Here is a 12,562-nt window from a genome sequence, read left to right as displayed (position 1 = left end):
GGAGAAGCTAGCTAAGTATATCGGTTTTATATAAAGCGAAAACAATATCGACCTCTACTCTATTACTAGTCTTTTATACCCTATCTTAGAGGGCGAAGATAACTAGCGCTTTACGGATTAGGGGAGGTTCTTCGAGGCACCTGCTAATTACGACCCCTAGTAATAGGCTATTCGCTTCCTAATAATAATATACACGCTATACTATAAAGAGTATAATCGGGAGAATAATAAGGCGATAAATCGCGTGAATAAGGAGCGTCTTAGCTTTTCTATTAGTGCGTTACTGGTTAGCCCTATACGAGTAAGTTAACTACCCTACTTAACTTATCCGTTAAAGTAAGTATTTATAAAGTACTAAAGGATATACTAGAGGCTAGTATTAAATTCGGATAATAACCGTATTCGTGTAAAAGTAAGAGAATTCTTAGCGTTACGTAAGTAATTCCGTTTTTTTTTTATTACTATATTAATTACTATATTAATTACTATATTAATTACTATATTAATTACTGCACTTTTAATTACTAATACATATAATAGGGAAACGGCCTATAAAGACGATTACGGAGTTCTAGAGACGGAATAAGAGCTTATATCGAGGCTTCGCCGCCCTAGCGAAGGATCTATTTTATATTCCTCCCTCGGCCATTAATATTAAACGAGTATAGAGCTTTATAAAGCGGGTTTATACACCTTAACGATCTAGGCTTATACCTAAGACTACCGCTATAGCTCTAATTCTGATAACCTGGTATAAGGATCTAATAGTACCCGAGAGACTGATTCCGTAGGAGTATAAAGATAACGATCCGAATAAGGATAATCAGGATAACCTTCGATAACTATTTTAGCATATATATACCCCGGGTAATATTAGGTCAGAATTATTCCACTTATAGTTAGTCGAGGATTCGCCTAAGCTACTAAGTCTTCTAACTAGTTAACGCCCTCTTAATTACGACGCAGCGGATAGGGTAATAACCAAGCCTTAGTTAGACGCCTTATCCGTGATCCATATAATAAGGCTATAGGGCCAATAAGGGCAGTAAAGGCAACAGGAGCAATAACAGCAGGGGCAAGACTCTTAAGAGTCGTAAGGCTCGTAGCACACACAGCTAGGATCTGCACCTCCTAGCTCTCCCCCGATATCTCAATTCCGTCTCCAATCACCGAGTAGCCAAGGCAGAGATAGGATACAGGTATCAACAAGGTCAGGGCGGCGGGCAACGGCTTATCGGCTTAGAAATTAAGGATATATTAGTTTATACGAATATACTAGGTAGATATAAGTTAGTAATCGTCTATATAATATAGTATTTTGACTTTTAAAATATCTTTTATTAAATAAATAAGTGTTTATAATTAACTTAATAGATAGAATAGTAAATTTAATATAATACTAGTTTTATATAAATACTAAAAGATATAGACTTAGTTATAGAAACTTTTTATATAATATAAAAATACTATATTATTATTACTATATCTATACCTATTTAGGCTACTTAATTAGATATCTAGGGTTATTCCTTTTCTAAAGAAAAATTACGTCTAAGGCCAGATAAAAAGGCTCTATAGAAATACTATATAATATAGAACTTATAAATTTTATATAAAATTCTATATATAATATTAAAACTAAGAGGGGAAAGATAAAGTAGTAACTTATAGACTATACTATCTAGAATATTTAAGAATATATATCTTATATAGTATAATATCTTATAAGATATAAATACTGCGTTTAGGTTATTAGCTAAGATATATAAAAAGTATTATATATTATAAATATATTTTAGCTATTATATAAGAATACACTAAATATATAATATATAAAAATATACTCTAGTATATATATTATACTTTAACTTATATATAATATTATATTATAATAATATATAAGCTTAATATAGTTTATATAATTAAGATTATATACCTATAAGATACCTTAGTATTATATATTAAGTAATATAATATAAAGTTATAATCTATATACATATACATATATATATATATTATAGTTATATATATATAGTATACTAAATAGCTTTTAACTTATAAAATAGAATCAGTAATAATTAGGATTATACTATATTATTATATATATATAGTATAATATACTAAATAATAAGGTAAGCCTTAAAGTAAAATAAGAATTAGATCTAAAATATATAAGATTATATACGTTAGACGATCTATTTATATTATTTTTAAGTATACTATTCTTGCCTAGCTAAGCTAAACTAGCTATCTAGGCATTGTATTATATTATAAATAAGGTACTATCTTATATTACGTAATTAATATAGAGTTAATTATATATATCTAGCTTAGAGAATATTCTATATATAAGTATTACTAGTAGACTCTTATAAATATAATATATATTCTAGGATATTAGTATTAAGTAAACTTATACGGTTATACCTACTTTACTTATTACTTATATTCCTTATACTCTAATAAAAATATACTTATAAGTCTTATAGGAACACTTATAGGCTTCTATTAATACTAATTATATATTATTTATAATTCTATAATCTAGGACTAAATATATAAAATAGTTAGCTAGTTAAAATATATTAGAATATATAGTATATAGTATAGTATAAATAAAAGTAAAGCTATATATAGTCTAGCTTATATAGATATCTATATCTTATAATTAATAATACAGTATTATACACCTAGAGTAAATTCTTAAAACCTAAAAAAGCAAAGTAATACTACGTTTAGTTATATTATAGTATATATTAATATACTAATAAAGCCTTGAAAGTATAATATACTATAACTCTTTTTATAGATAGTAGTTAACTTAGTTATAATTATCTAAATTAAATAGTATATAAGTACTAAAGATATTATTATTAAGATATCTTATAATAGACTATAATAAAACGATAATAATATTTAATTAAGGAATACTTATACTATTCTTACTTTAATATATAATAATATAACGAGTATAAGTAAGGTTAATATAAGGACGCATATCACAAGCTAATCATAATTTTAGGAGCGGAAAACGTTATAATACTATTACACCGCCTACTACCACCCTATATAAACTCTTACTATCCTATTACTTATCCTTAAAGGCGATAAAATCCTTCGCTAAATCTGCCTCTACTAAGCCACGGAGGAAGTCACGCGCCTGCTAGATAGTAATACCAGATAAGGCGGTTTTAAGATCCTGACTATCTAACAGAACCGCTAAATACAGATATATTAGTAATTAAAGAATATAGTAATCAATATAGTACTTAAACTTATAGGAGCGTCGATAACGGTTTATAAAATCCCTAATAAACCGAATTTACTTCTTCTAGCATAAAAGAGGCAGATTAAAGGTGGCCTTCTTATAAAGGCGGGGCACCGTATAGTCCGTTAATAAGCTAAGACCGATAGGCCGATAAACTATATTAGCCCTAGTACTATTAGTTAATTATTCGACTTTAGTATAGGAGCTTATAACACACCTTTTACGCTTCTAGCGGGGGAAAATAGCCCGGTTATTAAGCTAAGCAATACAGCGAATCATAACTTTCTCGAAATCGGTTATAATATCTTTAATATCGATAAGGGGCCCCTGATAATTAAGCGCCCCTAGCTCGCACGCTAGTACCTTATAGTATAGCTTATATATACCCTCGGCGAAGTAAGTAGCCTAAGCCTATTTAGATCCGGACTCGGTAATAGCCTATTAATATTAGTATACTCCTAATACTAAGGGATAAACAGATCACTTACCCCGAACTAGAGCCGAAGGTTAAAGGGCGCTTTTGCCCCACTAGTAAACTCGTTATACTAACTATACAGAAACGCGATAATTAGTTCCAGGCCGCCGTTATACGGAATCTTAAATTTATCTAAAAGGCTATATAGCCACTCTATAATAACGGACTCGTTAACCAGTCCCTCCTCGATATCTTTCTTATAATCATAGAATTCCTTCTTTATAACCCAGACCATAAAATACTTAAACGGCAGGGCGGCCTCTATTCTATTATACCAGAGCTTATCGTTTCTGGTTTTAACTTCGACGTCACGTTTATCGCCCTTATCGTCAGACTTAGCGTCTTCTTAGGCGGCTTCGGATTCATTAGCCTATCTAGCCTCCTCTACCGCCACCTCGGTATCACTAAACATCGTTAGTTTTTAATTACTATATTAATTATTATATTAATTACTATATTAATTACTATATCGAGTACTATATATATACGTACCGTTTATTATCTAGTTACTACTTAAATACGGCTAACTAGGCCTTTTACTCCTCCTCGGATACGTTTTTATACTCTATAGAGTTTTTAAACTACGTAATATAGCGGGACTTCTTTAAAGTCTATTTATATTTAATATTAAAGATCGCCTTAGTATTAGGATCTATACGGTCCCGCTACTCTTAGGCTCGCTTTATATAAGGGTTCTCCGAATATTCGGAGTCTGCCTTACGTTCTATATAATAAGATTAGTATAATAAAGATATCAGGGAGTATAAGGGATAACTTACTTCCTATAAATTTAGGCATAATAGCGGCGGTACGGTAAACAGAATAAAAGGCGGTAGTAATAGCGATACTCTATAACTAAAGAAAAGAAGCAGGATAGTTATAGGAAGGAGAGTTAGGGAAAAGAAAGATAGCTCGAACGACGTTCTGATAGTAGATATAGGTAATAATACAATAAATTAGGCACACCCTCTAAGATATCTCCTATAGGCATAACAGAATAGTTCTTTAATTAGGCATACTCTATTATATTATAACTAATCGTATTATCGTAATAATAAAATCTATTATCGTACACTAAATATAAGCCCGAATATAAGGTAAGAGGTAAGCTATAATAGAAGATCGTGCCTTATCCCCTTAGCAGCGCGAGGGGTTTACTTTATTCGGCGCCCTACTAACCGTTACCGCCTCCCTGCTTATCGCCTCCCTGCTTATCGCCTCCCTGCTTATCGCCTCCCTGCTTATCGCCTCCCTGCTTATCGCCTCCCTGCTTATCTAAGCCCTAGTTAGGCCCAGGGGCTCTAATAGGCGTACCTAATAGAGCCGTTGAATATAAATAGTTCCTAATAGGTACCTAGTAGAACCTAGTGGCTTAATTAGGTCGCCTAATAAAGCCTATATAAACGCAGTGGGTTTATATAGGCGGCCTAATTTAACGTCTAGGCTCTGCCGGGTACCCGTTAAGATCTGTTTATACTTAACGGCTTAATTAGGTACGCCTATCCGAGCCCCTGGGCCTACCTGGGACACCCCTATTAGGCTATAGCTTTATATATGGGTCCAGCCCATTTAGTTCTTCTGGGTTTTGCCCAAGCCTACTTAGAGATCTCCTAGACGTTAAATAATATCATCACCATCATCATCATCGCAAACTTGACTCGGAGAATTCATTCAGACAGTCGCCAGCGGTACCTAAGCGGATCCAACTCAGAGTCTGATATCCAATGGGCGATTGGTTTAGTGGTATAACGTCTGCTTAGCATGCTGAAGGTCCCGCGTTCGATTCGCGGATTGTCCATTATTTTTTCTTTTTTTCTTTTTTTCTTTTCTTTTTCTTTTCTTTTCCTTCTTTTTGGTCTCCTTGGCTCTTTTTAGATATTTCCCGACGACAACAAGCACAACAATCCATGTGTTATAGAAGTGCCATGTTCTTATCCTCCCGAACCAGTCCTCGATGCATGAACTGAGCCGATTGAAATCAAATGAAACAAAAAATCACTAAAAGCAGCTTCATAACCTGTGACTACTACTACTAAACCACGGAGATCCCATTCTTACCCGTTACACGCAAATGCCCCTCTCGGCAGCAAGCTCTCTCACATAGTCAATGAGAACAGGACCGACCTGTCTCGCGATGAGGGCGTCACCCGCAGCATTAGGATGAACACCGTCCCGAAGCATACCCGTCGTGTACCCAGCGTTGGTCGAACAGTCTGCAATCTCGATGGGCGATTCGGGGGAATCAAGTCGCTGCGCCCATCCTGGGATTTGGGCATTCAGCGCATCAATGGCTTGATTGTTGAAAGCGGCCGGAATCACGAGATCAACCTGCATTGAAGGTGACGTGTAAGCGCACAATCCCTTCAACCCCCTTCCCTTTTTGACAGCAATCAGGCAGAGCAGGTGGCGGATGGCGGGGCAGCGGTCGTCAAAAGAATCCCCACTCACAATGATCCTCATCTCCGGGTTCGAAGCCCTCATAAGCTCGACCATGCGCGTATAAGCTGCCATGATATCCGTGGTCGACCTCCCCTGGAACACGTCGTTGGTGCCGAGCATAAATTGCACGATATCAGGCTGCGTATTGGCCAGCCACCCCTGCAGATGCTGGTTGGCGATATCGACGGCCAGCCACCCCGAGTGGCCCTCGTGGTTGAGGTCGAAGGGACCAGACTGGGCGACGCAGTTCTCCGGGTTGTTGCTCATGGAGCCCACAAAGTCGACGATGTCGGCGAGACCCTCCTCGACGAGCATGTCCCAGACCATGGCGCGCCAGCAGGTGATCTCCGTGATGGAGTCGCCAAGGGGCACTTTGGTATCGAGTGTCAGCTGCGGAAGAGAGGAAAAGAAGAGCAAAGAGAAGAGGTAAAAACCCCAAGACGTAGCTTCTAGAGGGAAGATGCGATCTTACTAATTTTGATCTTTTCTTGAGCCAGAGCCCCTGACATGAGACCAAGAGCCACGAGGAATCGAGAGGACAGCATGGTGGGACTTGAGAGAGAGGAATGGATGAGGCAAGGGCTGAAGGGAAAGCAACAACGTTAAAGTCCGACGAGCAACGAAAAGACAATGAGGGGCTCCTCGATCCACGATGGTAGGATTCTGGGGTGCTTTCTTACATATTTATTCGATTCACGTCCCCCATGTAAGCCGTAAGACATCCCCCCAAGTTCCAACTTAACCGGTGACCGGGCATTTGGAGGTGCTGCAACTGCCGAGAAAAGCACAGGATATATTACGTGCATGTTCACTGCCATTGATGAGTTGAGCAAAACGACGGTAGCGCTTCATCTATTGCCTGTTCAGGTGGTCGATGTTACGTCCCCCACACGCGTGCCTCCTTTGGTCCGAAGCTAGGATGATAGCAACCAGACGGTGAAATGGAAACGCACGTATGGTTTCTTTGCTGGGTAATTCGCTTGGCCCGGAAAAAGCGAAAAGGAAGACGGGAGGATGCGGGATGCGCAGCCGGAGCTAGAACGGTGAGCCACTTGACCAGATGTCGTACACGGAGGTCTGTATAGATGTGGATGGTGGGTAGTTGAAGATGGATCGTCCTCTCATGGATCGTCCTCTTATGGATCGTCCTCTTATGGATCATCTCTCGTCGAAAGACAGCCGAGCCAATCCCACAATATATCCCAAGCTAGAATGCTGCCAAGTCATAATTCATAAACAAATGCGTCGACGGAGATTCGGTGTAGACTCCCAGAGGCGAAGCTCATGCCGCCAGGATGCCGCTGGCACGTGTTTCAACAACCTTGAAGCCATCGGTATTTCCTTTGCCCACAGCGGCTCGCTCGTAGGCATCATCACTCCTGTACCAACTCGTTAGCAAATCCCGTGCCGCCAAACTTTCCGTTTTGCTTCCCGGGGCGTTGGCTCTGACGCCAGGCCTCCAGCTCACCTGTCACAAAGAATGTCCAAGTCGTGGTCACTCAGAATCTCCTCGGCGCCAGTGTTCTTATACACCTGTGCGTCCTTGAGAAGCAGCGCCTTCAACGTCTCCTCGTCGACCCCCTCCTCCTGCTTCGCCAGCTTCTGGCCCATGGTCCGGTAGCTGCCCCCCTTGATGACGAGCTTCTCCAGCCGCCTCTTGGCCTCGACGCTGAGGAGCAACTGCTCCTCGACCGTGCCCTTGGTGGCCAGCCGGTACACGATGACGGGCCTGGTCTGGCCGATGCGGTGGCACCGGTCCTGGGCCTGCAGGTCCTGCTGCGGGTTCCAGTCCGAGTCGAACAGGATCACCGTGTCGGCGGCCGTCAGGTTGATGCCCTGCCCTCCGGCCCTGGTGGCCAGCAGGAACACCTTCAAGTCGGGGTCCTCGTTGAACTCGTCAATCTGGAGCTGGCGGTCCTCCTGCGACACGCTGCCGTCGATCCGGCACACCCGCAGCTTCCGCAGCGTGCAGTAGTCGTGCAGTATGTCGAGCTGCGTCTTGAATTGCGAAAAGATCAGGACCTTGTGCCCTCGCTCGAACAGGGCCGGCAGCAGACGGTCGAGAAGGAGCATCTTCCCCGACGCTGTGACGACCGTCTCGTCCACCTCGGCCCCGCCGGCGATGTTCCAAGGATTGTAAAAGTTATGGGGGCTGTTGGCAGCGAGACGCAGCTGCATCAGGGGGTTGCCCATTTTCTTCCGTGCCAGTTCCATCCTGGCAAGTTCGAGGCTGTGCGTGCGCTCCACCTCCTCGGGCGTCATGGCCGAGGCCGCGTCGTCATCGTTTTCGTGCGCCGTCTCCTGGGCCACCTCTTCTGCCAGCTTCGCCTCAAACTCGTCATCCGACAGCTTGTCCTCGTCGGAATCTGCTTCGGTATACCGGGCCCGTCGGGTGTTTCTGCGATTGCCTCGAGTGGGCGCCGCTGCCGCCGCGGGTGTAGAGTGACGGCTCGACTTGGCGCTCTTCGATGCGGGAGTCTCCGAGGTGGGTGGGCTTTTCCTCTTGGCCGGCGTGGATGATTGCCTACTGGACAATTGGGTCGGCGGTTCCGCCTTGACCATGGGCGAGCGGCCTCGAGTCTTCTTGCCCATCATGACGGAAAATGCGTTGGTCGCCGGCGCAGCGTCGTTGGAGTCGCCCCGAGTCTTCCGTGGACTGCTCCGGACAGGAAGCGAGAGTTCGGCGCCGGCTCCATGTTCATCGTCCTGCCTTGTCGAATCCTTAGCGACCGGCGCCGTGAGAGAAGAGAGGACCTTGTTCTGGAGATAAGCCCGGCTATCGACATTCGTGTCGGCAATGGCGTGGTAAAGATCACGCTGCTCCTCGGTCAACGGTGCATACAGGATGTATTCACGTTTCTTGGGCAGATACTTGGCCACGTCGGCCTTGACTCTCCGCAGCAGCAACGGCTGCAGGATGAGATGGATCTTCTTGACGAGTTCTTGTTTCATTCGGTCCCCGATGAACTCCTTGGTCGTCTCCGTGTCCTCCAAATCGCTAAAGTCAAACCAGGATTCGAAGGCATCCCAGTCGGTGAAGATGGCCGGAAGCAAGAAATGTAGCAGTGACCACAGCTCCCTGAGGTTGTTCTGCAGAGGCGTTCCGGTAATCAGCATTCGAGTGGCCGAAGAGAAGGTCCGCAACTCCCTGAACAGCTTTGACTCGAAGTTTTTCATGCGATGGCCCTCATCCTAACTCTGTGTCAGTTGACCTTGTGTGACTGCGGGGCAAAAAAGAAAAAGAAAACGAGTAGAAGCGTACTATGATGATGAAACCCCAGTTGACCTTGGAAAGAGATGCCTTTTCTCTCAGGAGAATCTCGTAGGATGTGCAGACGACGGGAAATTTCTCGGTTGGGCGTCCCCTGTCCAGGTGCTTCGCGACCTTGGTCTTCCACATTTTGGCTCGTTCTTGTGGCGTTCCGTGGAATAGGATGGCAGGGATAGAAGGACACCACCTCTTGAACTCGTTGATCCAGTTCGACAGCGTACTCAGAGGCGCAATGACGAGATGGGGTCCCAGGTACTCTTCCTCGCGCAAGAGCGCAATCAACGAGATGACTTGGACGGTTTTGCCTGTAGTTACAAAAGTTGGCTAATTGCGCTTGTGAAGAAAGGGGTAGGGACACGAGGACCATACCTAAGCCCATCTCGTCGGCCAAGATGCCAGACATGCCCTGCTGGCAAATCTCGAACATCCATGTGAGACCCTCAAGTTGGTAGTCGCGCATCGTCCCACCGACCAGGGATTTAGGTTGCTGTGCCATTTCGAGGTCGTGCTCGCCCAGGGCCTTGCCATCCAGACCGCTGCCCACACGGCCCAGAACCTGGGTCTTCTTGGTGAGAATGTCGCTAAAGGCCGCACTCTTTCGCAACAAATCATCGAGCTCGCGGGCTTTTTGTTCCCTCTCAGCTTTCGTCTCGGGCTTTTTGCCCTTTCGCTTTCTCTTCAAGGCAGCCTGGCGCTTCTGTTCCTCCTCCAGATTGGCCTGGCGCGCCTTTTCTTCCTCGTCCAGTATCTCGCGCTTCGTTTCGAGGGTAACAGGTTGCGCCGCGGAAGGTGGATCCGTGGGAGGAGGCGATGAATTAGGACTGGTCAGAGATTGGCTCCGCGACATGACAGAGTCGGCTTCTGAAGCTGAAGACGGGTCCATGGTGGCTAGGCTAGAGTGGGATCTGCGACTTGGAAGCGAGCTCGGATCAGCCGGTTGGAAGGAGAAGCGCAAGGTGTCGAGAGCGGTGGAGGGAGTGAGTCTTCGAGTACTGTCAGAGTCTTCGGAAGAGGGAACGGTACAGTTGTGAGGGTAAATAGTGGCGTCTAAGGTTGAAGCGATGTGGGAGAACAAACGGAGTTGAGGTCAGAGAGCAATGAAAATCCTTAGGTGGGACCGGGCCAAGGACTCTGTGACAATGAATTCGAAAGCAAGGTGACAAAGAAGTGAGGTAAAGAGAAAAAAAAAAAACAGAAACGAATGAGGAAGCAAGTATCGTGAAAGTTGTGGTTGCCGAAAGAAACCCTGGGTCGCGGAAATGGTCCAAAATTTCATGACGTGCCGAATTTCGAGTCGGGAGACGCGAAAAGGAAGCGAGGTCACTGGACCAGACGCGGTCGACGTGGGTGGGGTGGCTTGGACGCGGTTAGTAAGCTTCACCAAGCCACAGAGAGTGGCGCCATACACCGTTGGCTTAGCCCGTTGCACGAACAGCTGATAACAACTGGCGAGTCAGGGCGTGGGCGGCGGCAGACGGCAGAATGGCGGGGCACCGTTATTTACCCCGCTACCATTGGAATCCCGAGACGGAAATTTCCTTCCCAGACCAACGACCTTGACTCGTCCGTACCATTTTTTTTTTTCCCGTCAAGATCTTCAAGTTCGACTTCTCGTCCCTGTTCCTCACAAACCGCCAAGCTGCTGCCCATCCGCTCCCTTGCCCGCCCGAACTTCCTTCGGAGCATCACCACCGCTGCCACCACCGCTACCGCCACCGCCATCAACATGCAGGCCGTCTCTTCCCAGACCTACACTCCCACCGAGGAGGCCGAGATCCAGCAGTGGCTCACCACCGCATCTCGCGTCGAGGAGCACGCCAAGGCCAACTCGACCAACGACGCCCAGCTCCGTCCCATCCTCGACACCGTCAACACCCACCTCAGCACCCGCACCACCCTCCTCGGCAACAAGCCCAGCCGCGCCGACACCGCCCTCTATGCCGCCATCCGGCCCCTAGTCTCCGCCTGGTCCCCGGACCAACGCACCGGCGAGAACGGCTACCCGCACATCGTCCGCCACCTCGACTTTGTCCAGAACGCCCCCTCGACCTTTGATCTCACCGTCTCTGACGCGGACAAGGTCGCCGTCGACCTGGACGATGTCCGCTACGTCAAGCCACCCGTCGACGCCAAGGCCGAAAAGGAGCGCCTCAAGAAGGAGAAGGCTGCCGCTGCCGCCGCCGGTGGTGCTGGTGCTGCCGACGGTGCATCCTCCCTCCCCGATCGCACCAAGAACAACAAGGCCGGCGCCGCCGCAGGCCAACCCGACGGCAAGGCCAAGCCGAAGAAGGAAAAGAAGGAAAAGGCCCCCAAGCAGCCCAAGGCCCCCGCCGCCGCCGCCCCGCTCTCGCCCTCCCTCATCGACCTGCGCGTCGGCCACATCCTCAAGGCCGTCAAGCACCCGGAAGCCGACTCGCTGTACGTCTCGACCATCGCCATGGGCGACCCCGCCGGCGACGACACCACCGAGTACGAGGGCCAGGTATGCCGCACCGTCTGCTCCGGCCTCAACGGCCTGATCCCGCTCGAGGAGATGCAGGACCGCAAGGTCGTTGTCGTCTGCAACCTCAAGCCCGTCAAGATGCGCGGCATCAAGTCGTCCGCCATGGTCCTCGCCGCGTCGCCCCGCGTCAAGGAGGGCGAGGTCGACGACCACAAGGGCCCCGTCGAGCTGGTCGCGCCCCCCGCCGACGCCAAGGCCGGCGACCGCGTCTTCTTCGACGGCTGGAAGGGGACCCCCGAGGGCGTGCTGAACCCCAAGAAGAAGGTGTGGGAGACCATCCAGCCCGGCTTTACCACCACCGACGACCTTGCTGTTGCGTTTGATGCGGCCGCCGTCAAGGAGCTGGGCAAGGAGGGCGTGGGCAAGCTCGTCACCGAGTCGGGTGGCGTCTGCACCGTCCCTACGCTCAAGGGGGCCGTGGTTCGGTAAATGACCTATACATCGTGCTGTCGCAGGTAGACAGAGCAAAGACCTGGAAAGCAGGGTCTTGTGAGAGCTTAGAGCTAGACGTATTCCACTAGATGCATCATAGAAGCTCAGAACCAATGTTCCTAAACATACATCTCTACCACCGTTCGTTGTGAGAAACACCAATCGACTTGGCCA

At 46.3% G+C, this 12,562-nt stretch overlaps 3 protein-coding genes and 1 non-coding gene across 4 annotated transcripts; 2 read left to right on the top strand and 2 right to left on the bottom strand.

Moving 5' to 3' along the window:
- Positions 1-5,469: 5,469 nt before the first annotated feature.
- ACRALDRAFT_t62 lies at positions 5,470-5,541 on the top strand. The gene has a single exon. It is a non-coding gene; the product is annotated as a tRNA-Ala (tRNA).
- Positions 5,542-5,804: 263 nt separating this feature from the next.
- ACRALDRAFT_2093893 (carbohydrate esterase family 3 protein) lies at positions 5,805-6,554 on the bottom strand (the record flags this gene model as incomplete). The annotated part of the gene is made up of 2 exons (XM_071022644.1): positions 5,805-6,071; positions 6,192-6,554. Coding segments are annotated over 2 exons (630 nt in total), but the record flags the coding sequence as incomplete, so codon positions are not given.
- Positions 6,555-7,464: 910 nt separating this feature from the next.
- ACRALDRAFT_2096563 (uncharacterized protein) lies at positions 7,465-10,300 on the bottom strand (the record flags this gene model as incomplete). Its single annotated transcript, XM_071022788.1, has 4 exons — positions 7,465-7,561; positions 7,651-9,374; positions 9,445-9,758; positions 9,823-10,300. The coding sequence occupies 4 exons, from the start codon at positions 10,298-10,300 to the stop codon at positions 7,465-7,467; spliced, it is 2,613 nt and encodes an 870-aa protein (XP_070879303.1).
- Positions 10,301-11,005: 705 nt separating this feature from the next.
- ACRALDRAFT_1059862 (uncharacterized protein) lies at positions 11,006-12,560 on the top strand. The gene has a single exon (XM_071016125.1). It carries the CDS (start codon positions 11,180-11,182, stop codon positions 12,383-12,385), a length of 1,206 nt encoding a protein of 401 aa, XP_070879302.1. The 5' UTR covers positions 11,006-11,179; the 3' UTR covers positions 12,386-12,560.
- The last annotated feature ends 2 nt before the right edge of the window (positions 12,561-12,562 follow it).

This window comes from Sodiomyces alcalophilus (assembly GCF_042370955.1).
Source record: "Sodiomyces alcalophilus JCM 7366 unplaced genomic scaffold ACRALscaffold_1, whole genome shotgun sequence".
In the NCBI taxonomy this organism is placed as follows: Eukaryota; Fungi; Ascomycota; class Sordariomycetes; order Glomerellales; family Plectosphaerellaceae; genus Sodiomyces; species Sodiomyces alcalophilus.
This window is presented reverse-complemented; position numbering and strand designations above follow the sequence as displayed.